The following is a 14,468-nucleotide window of genomic DNA, read 5'->3' as shown; positions in this document are numbered from 1 at the left end:
TGGGCTACGAAGATTTCCAGTTTTTACAGTACGCAATCTAACATAATTGAAATCAAACGAATCATGAACTTACGATAAACTTAATTTAGTATATTGTGTCGAGGCGGATCCAGTTCAATGATGCGCTGAAGGTGACTGCATTTTACTAGGAGATGTGTGGAAATGGTAGTGCAAGGTAGAGGGGGAAGAAGTCGACCGAAGAAGACATGGAGGGAGTGTGTGAATGACGATATGAGAGAGGAGTGTTGAGCTGACGGCTGATAGAAGAGACTAGAAGAGAAAAAATGGCTGTGCCGACCCCACGTAGTGGGATAAGGTGAAGAAAAAGAAGAAGAAGATGCGCTGAAGGTATCACCACAAAACCCACCCGCCATCGCTTCACTTGGACACCACCGTCAATAGATAAGCACTTCAACCAATAATTGTTTAAAAAAATATTCATTTGAAATTAAACGATTACTACCCTCCAAAAAATTTAGCGAAGTATTTATTCAATGCTTTATTGGAGTTAAGTATAAATATACATATTCTATTAGTTATTTATAATTGTTTTTCCGTATTTTATAAGCAAGCAGTTTATTCCGTCTCGGCTTTGGAAGCGGTTTCTATGAGAAATCAAGATATTTTTTGATTCACGCTTCGAATTCGTCATGACCAGCGCCGATTCGGAATGCAGTTTCACCACCGAGAAGAATTGGCTAGAAACTAAGGGGTTACCCTTTTCCAAATACACATTAAGTCTGTACAGTATTTCATTTATTTATTTTTTATTGCTTAGATGGGTTGACGAGCTAACAGCCCACCTGGTGTTCAGTGGTTACTGGAGCCCATAGACATCTACGACGTAAATGCGCCACCCACCTTGAGATATAAGTTCTAAGCTCTCAAGTATAGTTACAACGGCTACCCCACCCTTTTAAACCGAAACGCATTACTGCTTCACGGCAGAAATAGGCGAGGTGGTGGTACCTACTCGCGCAGACTTACAAGAGATCCTGCACCAGTAACATCAACAATTCGATGCTTTTAATTGTACTTCAATTAAGGTTACTCCATTTAAATAGCGAAACAAGTTTTTTTGTTATAATATTTTTCCTAATTTTAAATTCTAAATGGCTCTCCTATAACGTTGCAAGAATGTCACTTAAACCAAATATCATTTCACATAGCGATGTATAAATTTCGCTCTTCTGACGATTAACATTATTAAATGTATATTCATGTAATGTTATGACTGAAATAAACGCTAAATTAAATCGCAAGTATAGTTTCAATAGATTCGTAACAGTTTTTTTTTTATATAAATAATAATCTTTATTTTGAATATGTAATTACTACGTACAAAATATTAAGTCTTCTCTATTATATTTGATTTCTATAATTGCATGCTGCCTGAAAGAGAACGCGAAATTTATAATAACAGTCCGTGGTTTAGCGTTCAGTTATTTCGCAGTTCAATTATGCTAACATTAATTAACTATCAATAAGCATTTTTGTTTATTAAGGATGTTCATTTGGGATTTGTTTGTATTAATATGAATCTTGTGGACCCGTAGGGGTAGTTACCATCACCCTATCTAATTTTGCACGAAGCAGTAATGCATTTCGGATTAATGTATTGAATTCTGCATTTACGTCGTTGATGTCCGGTAACCACTTAACACCAGGTCAAACGTGAGCTCTTCTACTAATCTAAGCAATGAAATGCTTTGTATTACTTGAACAATATTATAAAACAAACTATTAACTGTAATCGAGGTCCTAATTACATTGAATATGTATGTAACACATACATGTTACTGTCTTTGCGATTGACAGATGTTTTAAAAAAATTCGAATTGAAAATCAATGTTCAATAATAGGATTGGCAGAGGTTTAATTTAAAATGCTTGTTCGTCTCAGCGTAAGAGAAAAAAAAGTATTTGTTTTTGAAACAAAACATATTAATCCATCATAATCAGTAAAAGTTTGATAAAAAATTATAAATTTTAGATAAAAGGTTCCCTTTGGGTGCTTTTTCTTCTATTTGATTTAAACCCCTTATTTCCGTTCCGATGGTCATTGGGCTCGTTCTTACTGCGAAGCAATCATGCGTTCACGTTTGGAGACGTCCCGGGTCGGGTGATATTCCAATGAACTTGAGACTTGATTTCAAATGTCAATATCTCGATAAAAGCGTATCAAACCTTTGTATTAAACTAACAAAACATAGCAAGATGCTTCAATTCGATTTGGTGTAGTTTAATATCGACCGCGTATCTGACTTCAACGACTAACCGCGTTTGGGAATAAAAGACTACAACTTGAGTTAGGAAAACAGGATATAAATTATTGTGAATGTTGACCTAGGGCTATCAAACATTTCTGTCTAAAACCCATCAATCTCGCTATGCACATCATTCAAGACGCTCTGACCTCGTAATAATATTAGGTACCTACATGAAATGACAAAATAAATTAACATAGCTAACAAATATGGTGTCTTTGACAACCCTAGCCAGAAATTAGCAACGATGAAACAAGCAGCTTGGATAATTACTTCATTAATGTATAATTTTTTTTTTCAATAAATCGGCATAGTTACAGTACATTCAATCGTGTATTGCAATTGTAACGATCAGTAGGCCGTGGAAAACCGTCTATTGACCTCTGATTGCGTCTATGACTTCGATTAGCGTCAAAACATTTAGTGAAATGAAGATACCCGAGATTGTGATTATAAATATAAGCAATGCCGGGGCACTAACTAGTCCATCGAGGATGTGAAAATAAAGGATGTCATAGCACCGCGCACCGCAAAATCGACGAAGACAACTTATTTTGCTGTAAATATTTCGACGACATCTCCGGAAAGCACTGAACTGTAAAAATACTATTATTTCCAATTCGTGTATTCTCGAGGTGAACGAAAATGGTTTTCATTTCTACGACCGCTGAGAACCAACAACACTTTTTACCTGTCACGCCTAATTAGCAATTCTATTCAATATTGCACTATTGCAATAGATACATTTTTGATAACTTCTTTGACGTCTACTTAAGCAAACTAGCCGCATTAATTATTGGGGTTAATGACCGAGCGACCGCTTGAAGTTCAGAGCTTGTTTTGTTAATCTACCCGCTTAGTTTGGACTGTGAGTTCAGAGCTCATCAATTGTGAATCTTTTACTGCAAAAAACATAAAGCGCTTAAAATATATATTTATTTGACTAAAATAATGACAAATTGACAACCATAAAAATTTTAATCCGTTTTAGAGCATTAAAAGAAGCAATATTTACGGTGGTCGCTAATATTGAATTGGCAAATGATCTACTCGTTTAAATACGCAGTGATCGCTAAAATTTAAATAGCGATTAATCTACACTTGTTCTTTAATTGAGTTTATTCAGATAAAACTGCTTACGCAGATAATTTGATGTTTTCGAAGTATTTCTTTTAGTTAAATTACTAACGGTTTGGAAGTCAACCGAAGGAGGCGGCGAAGTTGTCTTAAAAGAAAATATAATTAGTTTTTAGAACTGCCATCTCAATTTTCATGTTGTCAAATATTAAAATGCTTTTTGGCGAATAAAATAAAAACAGCCTCTATTTATTAAAGTAAAACTGAATCCTGGTTTCCCTAATAAATTGCAGTCGATCTGCATAAAAATAGACTAAGTCAAATTTTAGAAGTATCAAGACGTTTTAATAAAATGCTAAAACTATTAAATTTATGGATGATATTTTTATTTTGCATTACTTTAATCACTGCAGTTTAGGTTTTATTGTATTTTCTTCGGTTTTCGCAAGTCGTAGCAACATAATTAAAACTACTTTTACGATTTAATCTCAAGTTTTTTTATTGTCACTATATTATTTTCAACGTGTACAGTTTTAGTGGTCAAGGGCGACCCCTATCATAAATGTGATTTTAATTATCTCTGCGCTTTAGTTTAGTGTAGTGAATATTGGGGAGAATTATAAAAGTTTAAAAGCTATCGAATTATTTTGATTTTATGTATCACGCAATCTTCATTAAAGTACCTACTTTGTTTTATACTGTGTACTGTTTCGTTTGTCACGAATCTCTTTTGACGTCACGCTATCATTACGAAATATTTTTCCAGTAAAACATTGGAGATTCTTGAAAACCTCATCTATGGCTTATGATTAACTTTATTTATACCTTATTTATTACAACCGAACAATCGAAATCGTGAGAAAACGTGAAGAGAATAATGTTTTACGTACTCAGGTAAGAAGTCGGCGACATGGGCAGCTTTCTCTCCTTTGGTGGGGTGCTGTACACAAACGCCGGGTTGACCCGGCCCCTTGGCTGGTGAGGGAACGTATCCCCTTCGGATCCTCGCCGCACACGTTTCTGAACTACAAAATCTGACATTGACTTAGCAGATTCAGATTTCCCCATTGACTTAAGTTTCTTCTTTTTTTCTTTCTCCGGCGCATGAATATGCAGTATTGCGGCTGCCTTTGGGGGTATCTTCTCTGGTATAATTAGTTCTTTTGCAGATACACTCTTTTGTTTTTTATTCGTGAACAAATCACTGAACTTTTTCTCGATTTTCTTTTGTCTCTGAGGCTTCAAACTCAAGTCCACGTCTCCACTTTTCCTTCTCTGTTTTAACGGTTCCACTTTCCGTTTCGCCATGACCGGAGTTTTTGGCTTGTACGTACCGTTTACGCCGGCGTACGCGACGTCGTCGTACTCCTTCTCGCACCAAATAGGCTTCGTAAACACGACGGTGTTCCGTTTCACGTTGTCTGTATCATCTGCCGGTGGTTCTTCCTTGTTCGAACGCCAGCGGTTCCCTATCAGTCGCAGGGAAGCGCGGACGGATCTGGAACGTCGCAGGCCTCCTTGCTCCCTTTTGAATTTGTCGAGGAGGGTCTCCATAGCCCTGCTAAGGGTAGCGGGACACGCGGAGCCTTGGGCATTGCACGTCGCGATCGACTTCGCGCACTCTATTCACAGTACGATAGTTACGTGAGTCGCGCGTTCTGACGTTCACTCGAAGCGCGAACGGTTTGCCGAATGGCGTGGCTGGAACGAAGTGGTAAATGGTAAGGCTCGAGACCTCGCTGTGACCCGGTACGCCGCCTTCGAGATTGCCCGATAAACTGTTCTCGTTTGCACAATAATTTTGATTTGATAAGATATCCACGCTTTGGAATACGTATTCCACGGTGAGCCGCGGTCGTGATTTGTGACGACAAAGATAATTTTTAAGAACGTGATTACTTTCGCTTTGTGTCAAACACGAGATTGATTCAGTCGGTCGATAGTTGATTATTGAAGTTTCATAACGTTTGTAGGTATAGAGATAGGCAAGAAGCTTTGATTTTAAAGAATGCAGAGCGACCAAACATAGCGCTGATGTGATTGATCATACCTTAAACTTATTGAACAATGATTGGAGGCGTGATTGATAGCCGTGTACCCAATGCTAAGTTGTTTTTTCTAACCTGTCAATATACGGCGTGTGTTTGCTTTTTTTGCGTCTACCAAAAATGTTTTTTTTTACTTATCTATACATATAAATAAAATTAGAGTGTCTCCTTGTAGTATTAAAATAACCGTTTTTTATTACATGCATATGAATATATATACGGTACATACACCAAAATAACATTTTTTACAATTTTTGTCTGTCTGTCTGTTCCGGCTAATCTTTGGAATGGCTGGACCGATTTTGATGAGACTTTCATTAATAGGTAGCTGATGATATAAGGAGTAACTTAGGCTACTTTTTTTAGACTAGCTTCGCCCCGCGGCGTCACCTGCAGTTATTATCGGAACGCGCGCAACATGGCGGGCTTCGCCAAATTTAATGTTTCCCAAGCGAAGCGAGGGCGGGTCGCTAGTATAAAAAATAACATTTCTGTATGTAAATGTGACAAAAGTCGATATAAAATTGACCGACAGAATAAAACTCAGTTAAGTATTTTTTTTATCTATGTGGTATATAATTTATTCTGAAAGGCGGAGACGATACGAGAAGGCTTCTAGCCGTTACGGATCTAACACTAATATGTTTGAAATGACTTTGTTTGTTTCTTGTTTTGTGTTCTGCCGGTTCGAACTGTCTGTGAGACTGAATTTAAACTTTAAACATTTGTTCAGTGTTATTTCAGGAAAAGTTTTTGTCACTGTGTGTGCGTTTGACGTACAATAGCTAAAGCGAGAGTTGCTTTAGAAACTTAAGTGCTTCGTACATGTGTCCATAGTTTACAAGAACATTTGGCAGAGATAGTTTGCAAAATTAAAATGATAAAATAAAATAATCATTACTATCAGATTAATGTATAGGTATTCAGAACTATTGGTGAGATACTAAAAAAGATACTTAAAGTACCGTAAGTAAAGGAAAGAAAGCTTGAGACGTCTATACGAGCTTTAAATCTTAAAAGTCAATACTGTTTATTATTAAGCATGAAGGAAAGTTTCACTAGCTTTGTGGACTACTCCCGAACTTACTAATGAGACCAAAGTTATTCAAGTTGCGACCCTTTAGTAAGCCTTCGGGCCCGATAAACTTATATTGAACTTTAACTTTGTTATGGCAACACTTTCATTGACGGTTTCAGGGTTGCGATAGTATTGTACAGAAATTCTTACAATTATAACGCTAGTGTACATAGAAGATGTTTATGTGTTTAGTTGTACCTGACCTGTTTTTGTTTAGATTGTTTTTTTTGTTAATATAAGTGTAAGCAGGGTGGTGGTACCCACCCGTGCGGACTCACAAGAGGTCCTACCAGCAGTAAACTACTAGACAAAAACTAACGTAGGGCCGTTGATTGTGTTATATTTAAATGATGTAGGTGTGATTTGATATATACGCATATTATTATTCTTACTAGTTATTTTCTACTAAGTACCCGCGCGCGAATACGCATGTGTGAACTACATTTAATATCTGTGGGCAAGACATAACAGTGTAATGAAAGGTAGTCCATATTATTTCCCGGGGAACCATTTAACGCGAGATCATACCGCAAAAGTAGTTTTAATTGTGTCTTCAATTTGCGAAAACAGCAGAGAATATTGTATTGCTAAGTACAGCTTGCAAACAGTAATGAATATCGTTATTAGAATGTTTATAAAAGAAACCAGCGCAACTGTAAGCTTAGTGAAAAAAAAAATAAAAAAAAAACATAAGGTCGAATGCAGACTATTTACAGAAACAGCGGCGTTTTTCCAACGTGCGTTATGGTTCCGTTAAAAAAAAAGATGTTTTTCTATTTCTGCAAGTGAATATATATGTTTTATTAAATCTGTCGTGCAGGCGTTGAATTTGTCGGCGAAGCTGTTTGGAAATTCGAAATTCGAACCAGCTTCGTTTTCGGTATTCAAACACAAGGAATTCTCTAGAATTCAATCGGCGTCGTATCAATTCAAATACCTCGCTGTTTTAAATCCAATTTCAAACAATAAAATGCAGCGATTTCAATTTGCAGTGTTTTCAATTCATCGTCGTAGCATTGATGATAGATTTTGAGCAACACTGCCAAAGTATCTACATACTCAATTTACAAATAATACACGAATCAATGTTAAATATAAATTATCTATATATTAATACGTGAAGCAAAAACTATGTATCCCGTTTTACGAAACGCGCGGACGGAGGATTATGAAATTTTCCACACTTATAGAGAATATAGAGAAGAAGTGCACAATGCTAATATTTTTTTTAAATAATGCATAAAAGAGACATTATACCAATAAAGAAAATATTACACACAATACATACCATGTATTTCTTACAATTCCAATTAATTTTAGTCGAATTTCGACTACTGCGGGACCTCTAGTTTACAATAATCATATCAAATTATGCTTAATACTAAACTTATCTTTCAAATGACCCGGAGTTGACAGTTCAACATCAGATATCAAAAAGAAAAAAGAGACGGCTGCATGTATAAATAAAAACATTTGAAGCAGCTGTCTCTTTCTAATCCTCACAATATTCAGGTAGCAGGTGCTTAGGGCCTAAAAAACCCGACCCTTTATTCTGTTTTCAAACTTTGACGGATCCTTGAAAAAGCTTTATGTGATGTTCTCAAATGAAACAAGACTAGCACCAAAAGTCATTCATATTATTCATGTTTATGTATCTGTTAGAATGTTTTTTTTTTATATTTGTTTCTTCACATAACCGAAATTATTTATCGGGATAATCTTGAATTAACATGAATACTGATTTTAAACTTCCCATATTTTAACAAATACTTTTTTCCAAGTCTGTGTAGTATCTTACAATCTTCATAGGAATGAAACCATAATGCCTAACTGATTGAACCTTAATAATCTATATTATTTATTATTTATATATATAAAAATGAATTGCTGTTCATTAGTCTCGCTAAAACTCGAGAACGGTTGGACCGATTTGGCTAATTTTGGTCTTAAATTATTTGTGGAAGTCCAGAGAAGGTTTAAAAGGTATTTATATATGAAAATACTCGGAATTAAATAAAAATAACAATTTTATTTGTCCTTTGATGTGTCCCCGTCGGGCGGATTTCTTTTGTTTATTTTATACAAAAGTTTAGGTCTTTTATTTATCAATTATTGAGGCACTACAAAGTCTGCCGGGTCAGCTAGTCATCGAATAAAAAAACAGCCCAACAACAATTCGACACCTCCATGCAACAACATCGTAACTCATTTTTTTACAAATTTTGAGTTACAATGCTATTCTTATACAAAAAGAAAAAGGATTTTTTCTGTGTAATAATTGTAACTCTACGCCTATTCAATTTGATTTTATGAAAGAGGTAAAAGCATTGTAAATCCCCAAAAAAAACAGATTAACCTGCAAGGTTATTGTAACTTTATTTACAATACACAAAATATTACGAATATCTAATCAATGACATACAACAAAATTGTAACTTTATTTACAATCTTTGCACAGCATGACTCTGGAGTTTATGAACATAAAATACCATGCTACTGCATTGTAACCTGAGTTACAATGTTTTTGCACGGACTTTGATATTAGTTTTTGTGTGGGCCTGACCCCTAAGATGCATTACGATCTTGTCGCCCGAGTTTACTTGCATTGTGTGTGCGGTTTACATGATTAAAAATTGTAAAGAAAGGATATCGGAAACGGCGAGATATGCGATTTTTAAAGATTTTTGGTGTCTGAGTCAAGGCAAGTAAATTTTGTATGTAGATGTGTAGACAGAGTTTAACGAAAATAAATAACAACATCAGTTATTTGTCACTCACGACGTCATTGGTCCTTTAATTACTATTTATATACTGATGGCGACAAGAAAAGGTTTTGTAAAAATATGATTTTCGACACTCTCTGTATTACCGACATGTGGTTGCAAACTATTTACAAGGAGATAGATGCAGGAGGGACAGGAATTATAACAAGGGATTTGAGAGGAAGTCTAGTGGAACAAATCTGATCCCAGATGCAGTGAAAGATTCTGTCAGAAATTATTATCATTAACCCCTAGAATTGATTCCCATACCGTAAGAAAAAGAACTTTCAAATTATACTTTACAAATTATACTTTTTAACATACTCTAAATTATATGGACTTTATGTTGATCGGATGAAAGTTAATTGTACAACAGAACAAGTGTCAAATTCTAGACAGTATAAAGATATGTTTTATAAAGAATACAAGATAGAATTTCATAAGCCAAAACCTCTGTATCTGACTTATAAGTTTCAATCCAAAAGAAATCCAAGCATAGTCACAGCCATTTATGACTTACATAATGTTTTGACAACACCCGGGTCTGAAGTTTCATTATTTTACTATAGAAGGAAATTTGCTGTATATAATTTTACCATCTTAAATTTAGGAAAGTCCAAAGAATGTTCGTACGTATGGAACGAGACAACAGGCTGTGTTTCTTTTTATTAAACAGAAATATGAAGAAGGCTTTCGCATATTTAACTTTTTTCTAATTGCTGTGACGGACAAAACCATAACCGAATAATAATAGCTATGTTTCCTATGCGTGTAAAATATTTGGCATATCGATTATACATAACTATTTTGAAGTTGGACATTCGCAATCTGAAGGATATGCCATGCATGCATTGACTGAACTACGGAACAAAAATCAAATTATTTACGTACTAGAGCAATGGATCACTTTAATTAGATGTGCTATAACAACATGCGAGCCTTAGTCGTAGCTGAATTAGATCAGAATGTAATTCTAGATTTTAAAGGCTTCTGACGGATAAAAACAACTTGGATAGTTATGAGAAAAAGTAATGTGGTCTAAATTAAAACACATTAAAATAGAAAAAGGAAACCAAGATTTAATATATTTCCAATATGATTATTTAAGCAGCCAATATCTAACTATTAACCTTGCTTGGAAACGCATTAAAAATCGACAAGAATTAAAGAAACAACTCATGTGAACAGCCAGAGGAAGAAAGTATTCCGTTACCCGTTTTAGTGGGTGGCGCATTTACGATTTACGTTGTAGATGTCTATGGACTCCAGTAACCACTTAACTTCAGGTGGGCTGTGAGCTCGTCCACCTATCTAAGCAATAAAAAAAATATTACTCAACGATAAAATACTCCCAATTTCCACAGGAAATTTTAAAGATCTCGTAAGTTTATGCAAGTGCAACGCGATTCCAGAATTTTACTTAAATCTTCCACATTCAACTCAATTAGCTGAAGATAACAAAAGTGATGATGAACATTAATTGTTATTGAGTTCTATTTTATTAATGTTACCAAACAAGAAAATGGAGTTGATTCTTTTGTTATTCCTGTCATTAGCGGCTGATTTTAAATGGTAGGTAGGTACTGCGTGCAATGCTTTAATAAGTGTTTGTTCTAATTAACTTTTAATAAATTTTGTCAGTAAGCTGCAGTTTTAGTCTTACAATCAAATATTTTAATTAATATTAATCCTGTTATAGTGACTTATGTCCATTATGATAGGATTTTTAAGAAATTTGCAATTATTTGTATGAAAAACAATTGAACGTTTACATACAATTTTCATGCAATAAAATTGTAACTCAGAGTTACAGTTGTTTGAAAAGATAAAAAACATAATAAGTAAAAAAATAAAGGACATAACTCAGACATACAATGTTTGACACTGTAACTCAAGTGACTTGACTAGGCATTGTTTTTCACGTAAGTCATGAAAAGCCATGAAAACAACTTTTTTTTTATAATCTTAAAGTACATGACAATAGTGCACATTAAAAACATAGGATAACAACACTTTCGAAGATTGTAGAGTGAAACCTTGAATAGCTATGATATTTGGAATTTTCATTTTACTCTTACCAAAAATCTCAAAAAATGAGTTACAATTTTATTGCATGGAGGTGTCGAATTATCTGTGGTTAATGAAGTGTACTTAAGGTTAGTTTATTAAAAGTGGGTCAAATGTACGATCGCGTGACTCCTTCGTGTTTCATAATGTTTTATCTAATGGTACCTAAATTATGAAGCCTTTGTTTTTTCATAAAGCGCTTTTATAAAATACGAAACTTCGTTGATTTGACTAAAGTTACTATGAAAACGGTTACCTTAGTTACCTAACTTTCCAAAAAAGACTATTTTAAAAGTATAATGAGGTTCATGAAAAAAGTTTTCCACAAACATACATTATATACGTTGATAACCCTATTTACATATTTTATAAGCCGCATAAGATTTATCTTACTCGTCACATTTTACGGTATTTGTGGTGTGACAGGATTACATAATATCTTATTTCCAATGGTATTTCTTTGATAATTAAATTAGGAGGCATTTATGAATGGTACATTTTTTTAAATAGCAATAGCTTATGCTTAAATTCCGTAAGGTCCAAGCCTCAGGGTCAGTTAAGGTCTGCGGACCGATGTGCGATGATTTCAGGGATGGTCCATTCGTATTCCAATCAAGTACAGCTGATTTAGCAACTGATGTAGGAAGTTTTTTTTTTTATTGCTTAGATGGATGGACAAGCTCACAGCCCACCTGGTGCTAAGTGGTTACTGGAGCCCATAGACATCTACAACGTAAATGCGCCACCCACCTCGAGATATAAGTTCTAAGATCTCAGTATAGTTACAACGGCTACCCCACTCTTCGAACCGAAACGCATTACTGCTTCACGGCGGAAATAGGCAGGGTGGTGGTACCTACCCGCGCGGACACACAAGAGGTCCTACCACCAGTGAAAACAGCCCTTTACAGATATTGTGGTAGTGCCGACGAACTTTTCTAGTGCGGTGGTGTCCTTGTTGTAACTACGCCCCTAATTACCTACATATGACGCTAAACAACCAGGCATTTCGTTAAGGAGGATATAGATGTTACTCCAAAGAAACTGAGATTTGAACTCGTGTTTAGGTAGGTGGAATAATTCATATAATGTTAATAACTAATAGAGAGGGTTGGTCTTCCTGCTTAGACACATAAAAACAAGCAGCAGGGCGATAGGATGGCGATAGCCCGTGCTCTATAAGCACGCAAAAAATAAAACATGCTTAGTTTGAATAAAATTTACGGTCGATTTATTAAATTACAGTTCAATACCAACAAACTTAGAAATTTCAATGTAAATTGTGTCCCTTCCGAATGTTCTAGACGTTTTGATTGCTTATTCAGACGTCTTGTTTGTTCTAAATTATTGCCTTTTCTTAAAATTCTTGATTTCGGGCGCTACAAGGAGGCTTAAGTTTCTCGCAAGGAGATCTTGATTTAATTAATTGTTAAAATTTGTACCCTTGCCGATTGTTACTGTGCTCTTAGATTTTCTACTTAGGTATGAAATATATGAACATTTTAAGGAAGCATTCGATAATTCGTATCCGAAGATATGGGCATAAGTTAGTAAAATAGCCTGACCAATATATTTATTGGAAAGTCATCTAACTACTTCATCTCCAGTGCATTCACTTTTATCGATTTTTAGAAAATGTACAAGCCTTTAAAAATGTTCAACCTCTGCTTCGATTTTGGATCACAGCGTAAAAGTATTTTTGCTTGTTTAAATTTTACTGAGAATATGAATAGAATGTACGCGCTTCGAGATGAAAGTGTTTTACTGAAAATATATAAAAATCGTACTCTCAGTAAACTGTGAATAACTATTTAGAAAATTATTCTACGCCATGATTCGGATAATTTATATGTGATTATAGGAAGAATGAAATGTTGTTAGTAGGTTCACCTGCGCGATAGAGTGCATAGCGCTGAATTCTAAGTTTATCTCTCTTCTTTAACTCTAACGGGAAGTGATCGGGAGTGGTGCAAATAAGGTGAATAATACTGAGCAGTGTCTAGCATAATAAGGAAGTAGCTAAACATTTTGGACGACTAAAGTTACTGTGCCCGAATGATGTTTGATATTTACTGATTATGAAAAATAAAACTGGGTTTTAGTTGTGATTATTTTTCGGAATTACTAGTTGAAATATATTTACATGATTAGCAAGCAGATTATTTGGAGCATAAATGGATACGTGATATTTAACGAGGCCCATTTTTATTTGTGAAGATTTTTATACTTAACGATTATTATTTCAAAATCGAAAACCACATTTCTGGGTTTTTTTTTCAGCATTTTAATATTTACGTAGCTATATTTTTCAGACTTGATGATTTTTGACCTCTTTTCATTTTCAAATAAAGGTATAAACATGATGTGGTGATGTGATGACGTCTGCCTGACTATATGCAGACGTATGAGCTCAGTAGCACTTATTTATCTTACTACGCATTTTTCAGACTCTTGATTTATTGAAGGATTTTGGCTTACTCTGCGCTTTAAAGCGCCGTATAAGACGTATGTTCTAAGTATTCTCTTTTTTTATCATCGCAGAACCTGCATTAAGATGACTTCATTCATTCTTGCTCTTGGGAACCGCTACAATCATATATACAGTGCGTTTCAAGAGATCTTTTTTGTAATATCCGATTTTGGAATCCACTCCTCTCGGAAGTATTTCTTGAGCGTTGTCTTTCTTCAAATGGTTTAGATGGTCGTTTGAATAGAAGCCTTACCAGTAACAACCAGCTTGACGTCTATTCAAGCCCAATTATTTTTTTGAGTACATCTCTGTTACTGAAGCTACTCTTGTCTCCAGAGAGGCGATGGTGATCTGTTCAATCTACGGGCTCCAGTGATATCTTTAAAACTGGCAGGCCGTTAGCTCGTCTGCTTATTTACATTCATATACTCATGAAAAAACGAAATTATTTTAGTTCCTTATGTGATACGTAAGTAGTTAATTAACAGAAAATTTCCGGTTAATTCTCTGTGAGGTAAATATAGCTTTAATTGAATCATGCGCCTCAGAAAATTATCTGACTTTGTATTATTCCATGCTATTAATTCGGAATTTTAATGTAAAATAAATTGTTTTGGCTTTGACTAACGATGTTAAACTAGCGTATCGTCCGTTAGGTGTGGAGCGGTTAGAGGTTTCATTTTTCCAAAGCAAAGGGCAC

At 34.9% G+C, this 14,468-nt stretch overlaps 1 protein-coding gene across 7 annotated transcripts in view; it reads right to left on the bottom strand.

Annotated features, from left to right (window-relative positions):
* The window catches only part of wake (ankyrin repeat and fibronectin type III domain containing protein wide awake), a 284,830-nt gene that overhangs the window by 46,800 nt on the left and 223,562 nt on the right, over positions 1–14,468 (bottom strand). For 3 of the 7 annotated variants that reach the window (XM_089734491.1, XM_028177563.2, XM_028177564.2), the window contains exon 2: positions 4,234–5,044. The exons of 3 other annotated variants lie outside the window; for them this stretch is intronic. In XM_089734491.1, coding sequence (XP_089590617.1) covers positions 4,234–4,897 — 664 coding nt within the window. In that variant the 5' untranslated portion in view covers positions 4,898–5,044. Of the gene's footprint in view, positions 1–4,233; positions 5,541–14,468 lie in introns of those variants that run through there. One more of the 7 variants, XM_089734492.1, reaches the window with a different exon arrangement.

Source organism: Bombyx mandarina, chromosome 17, assembly GCF_030267445.1.
Source record: "Bombyx mandarina strain Sakado chromosome 17, ASM3026744v2".
Lineage (NCBI taxonomy): Eukaryota > Metazoa > Arthropoda > Insecta > Lepidoptera > Bombycidae > Bombyx > Bombyx mandarina.
Note: the sequence above shows the minus strand (reverse complement) of the source record. Positions and strands in the feature narration are given on the sequence as shown.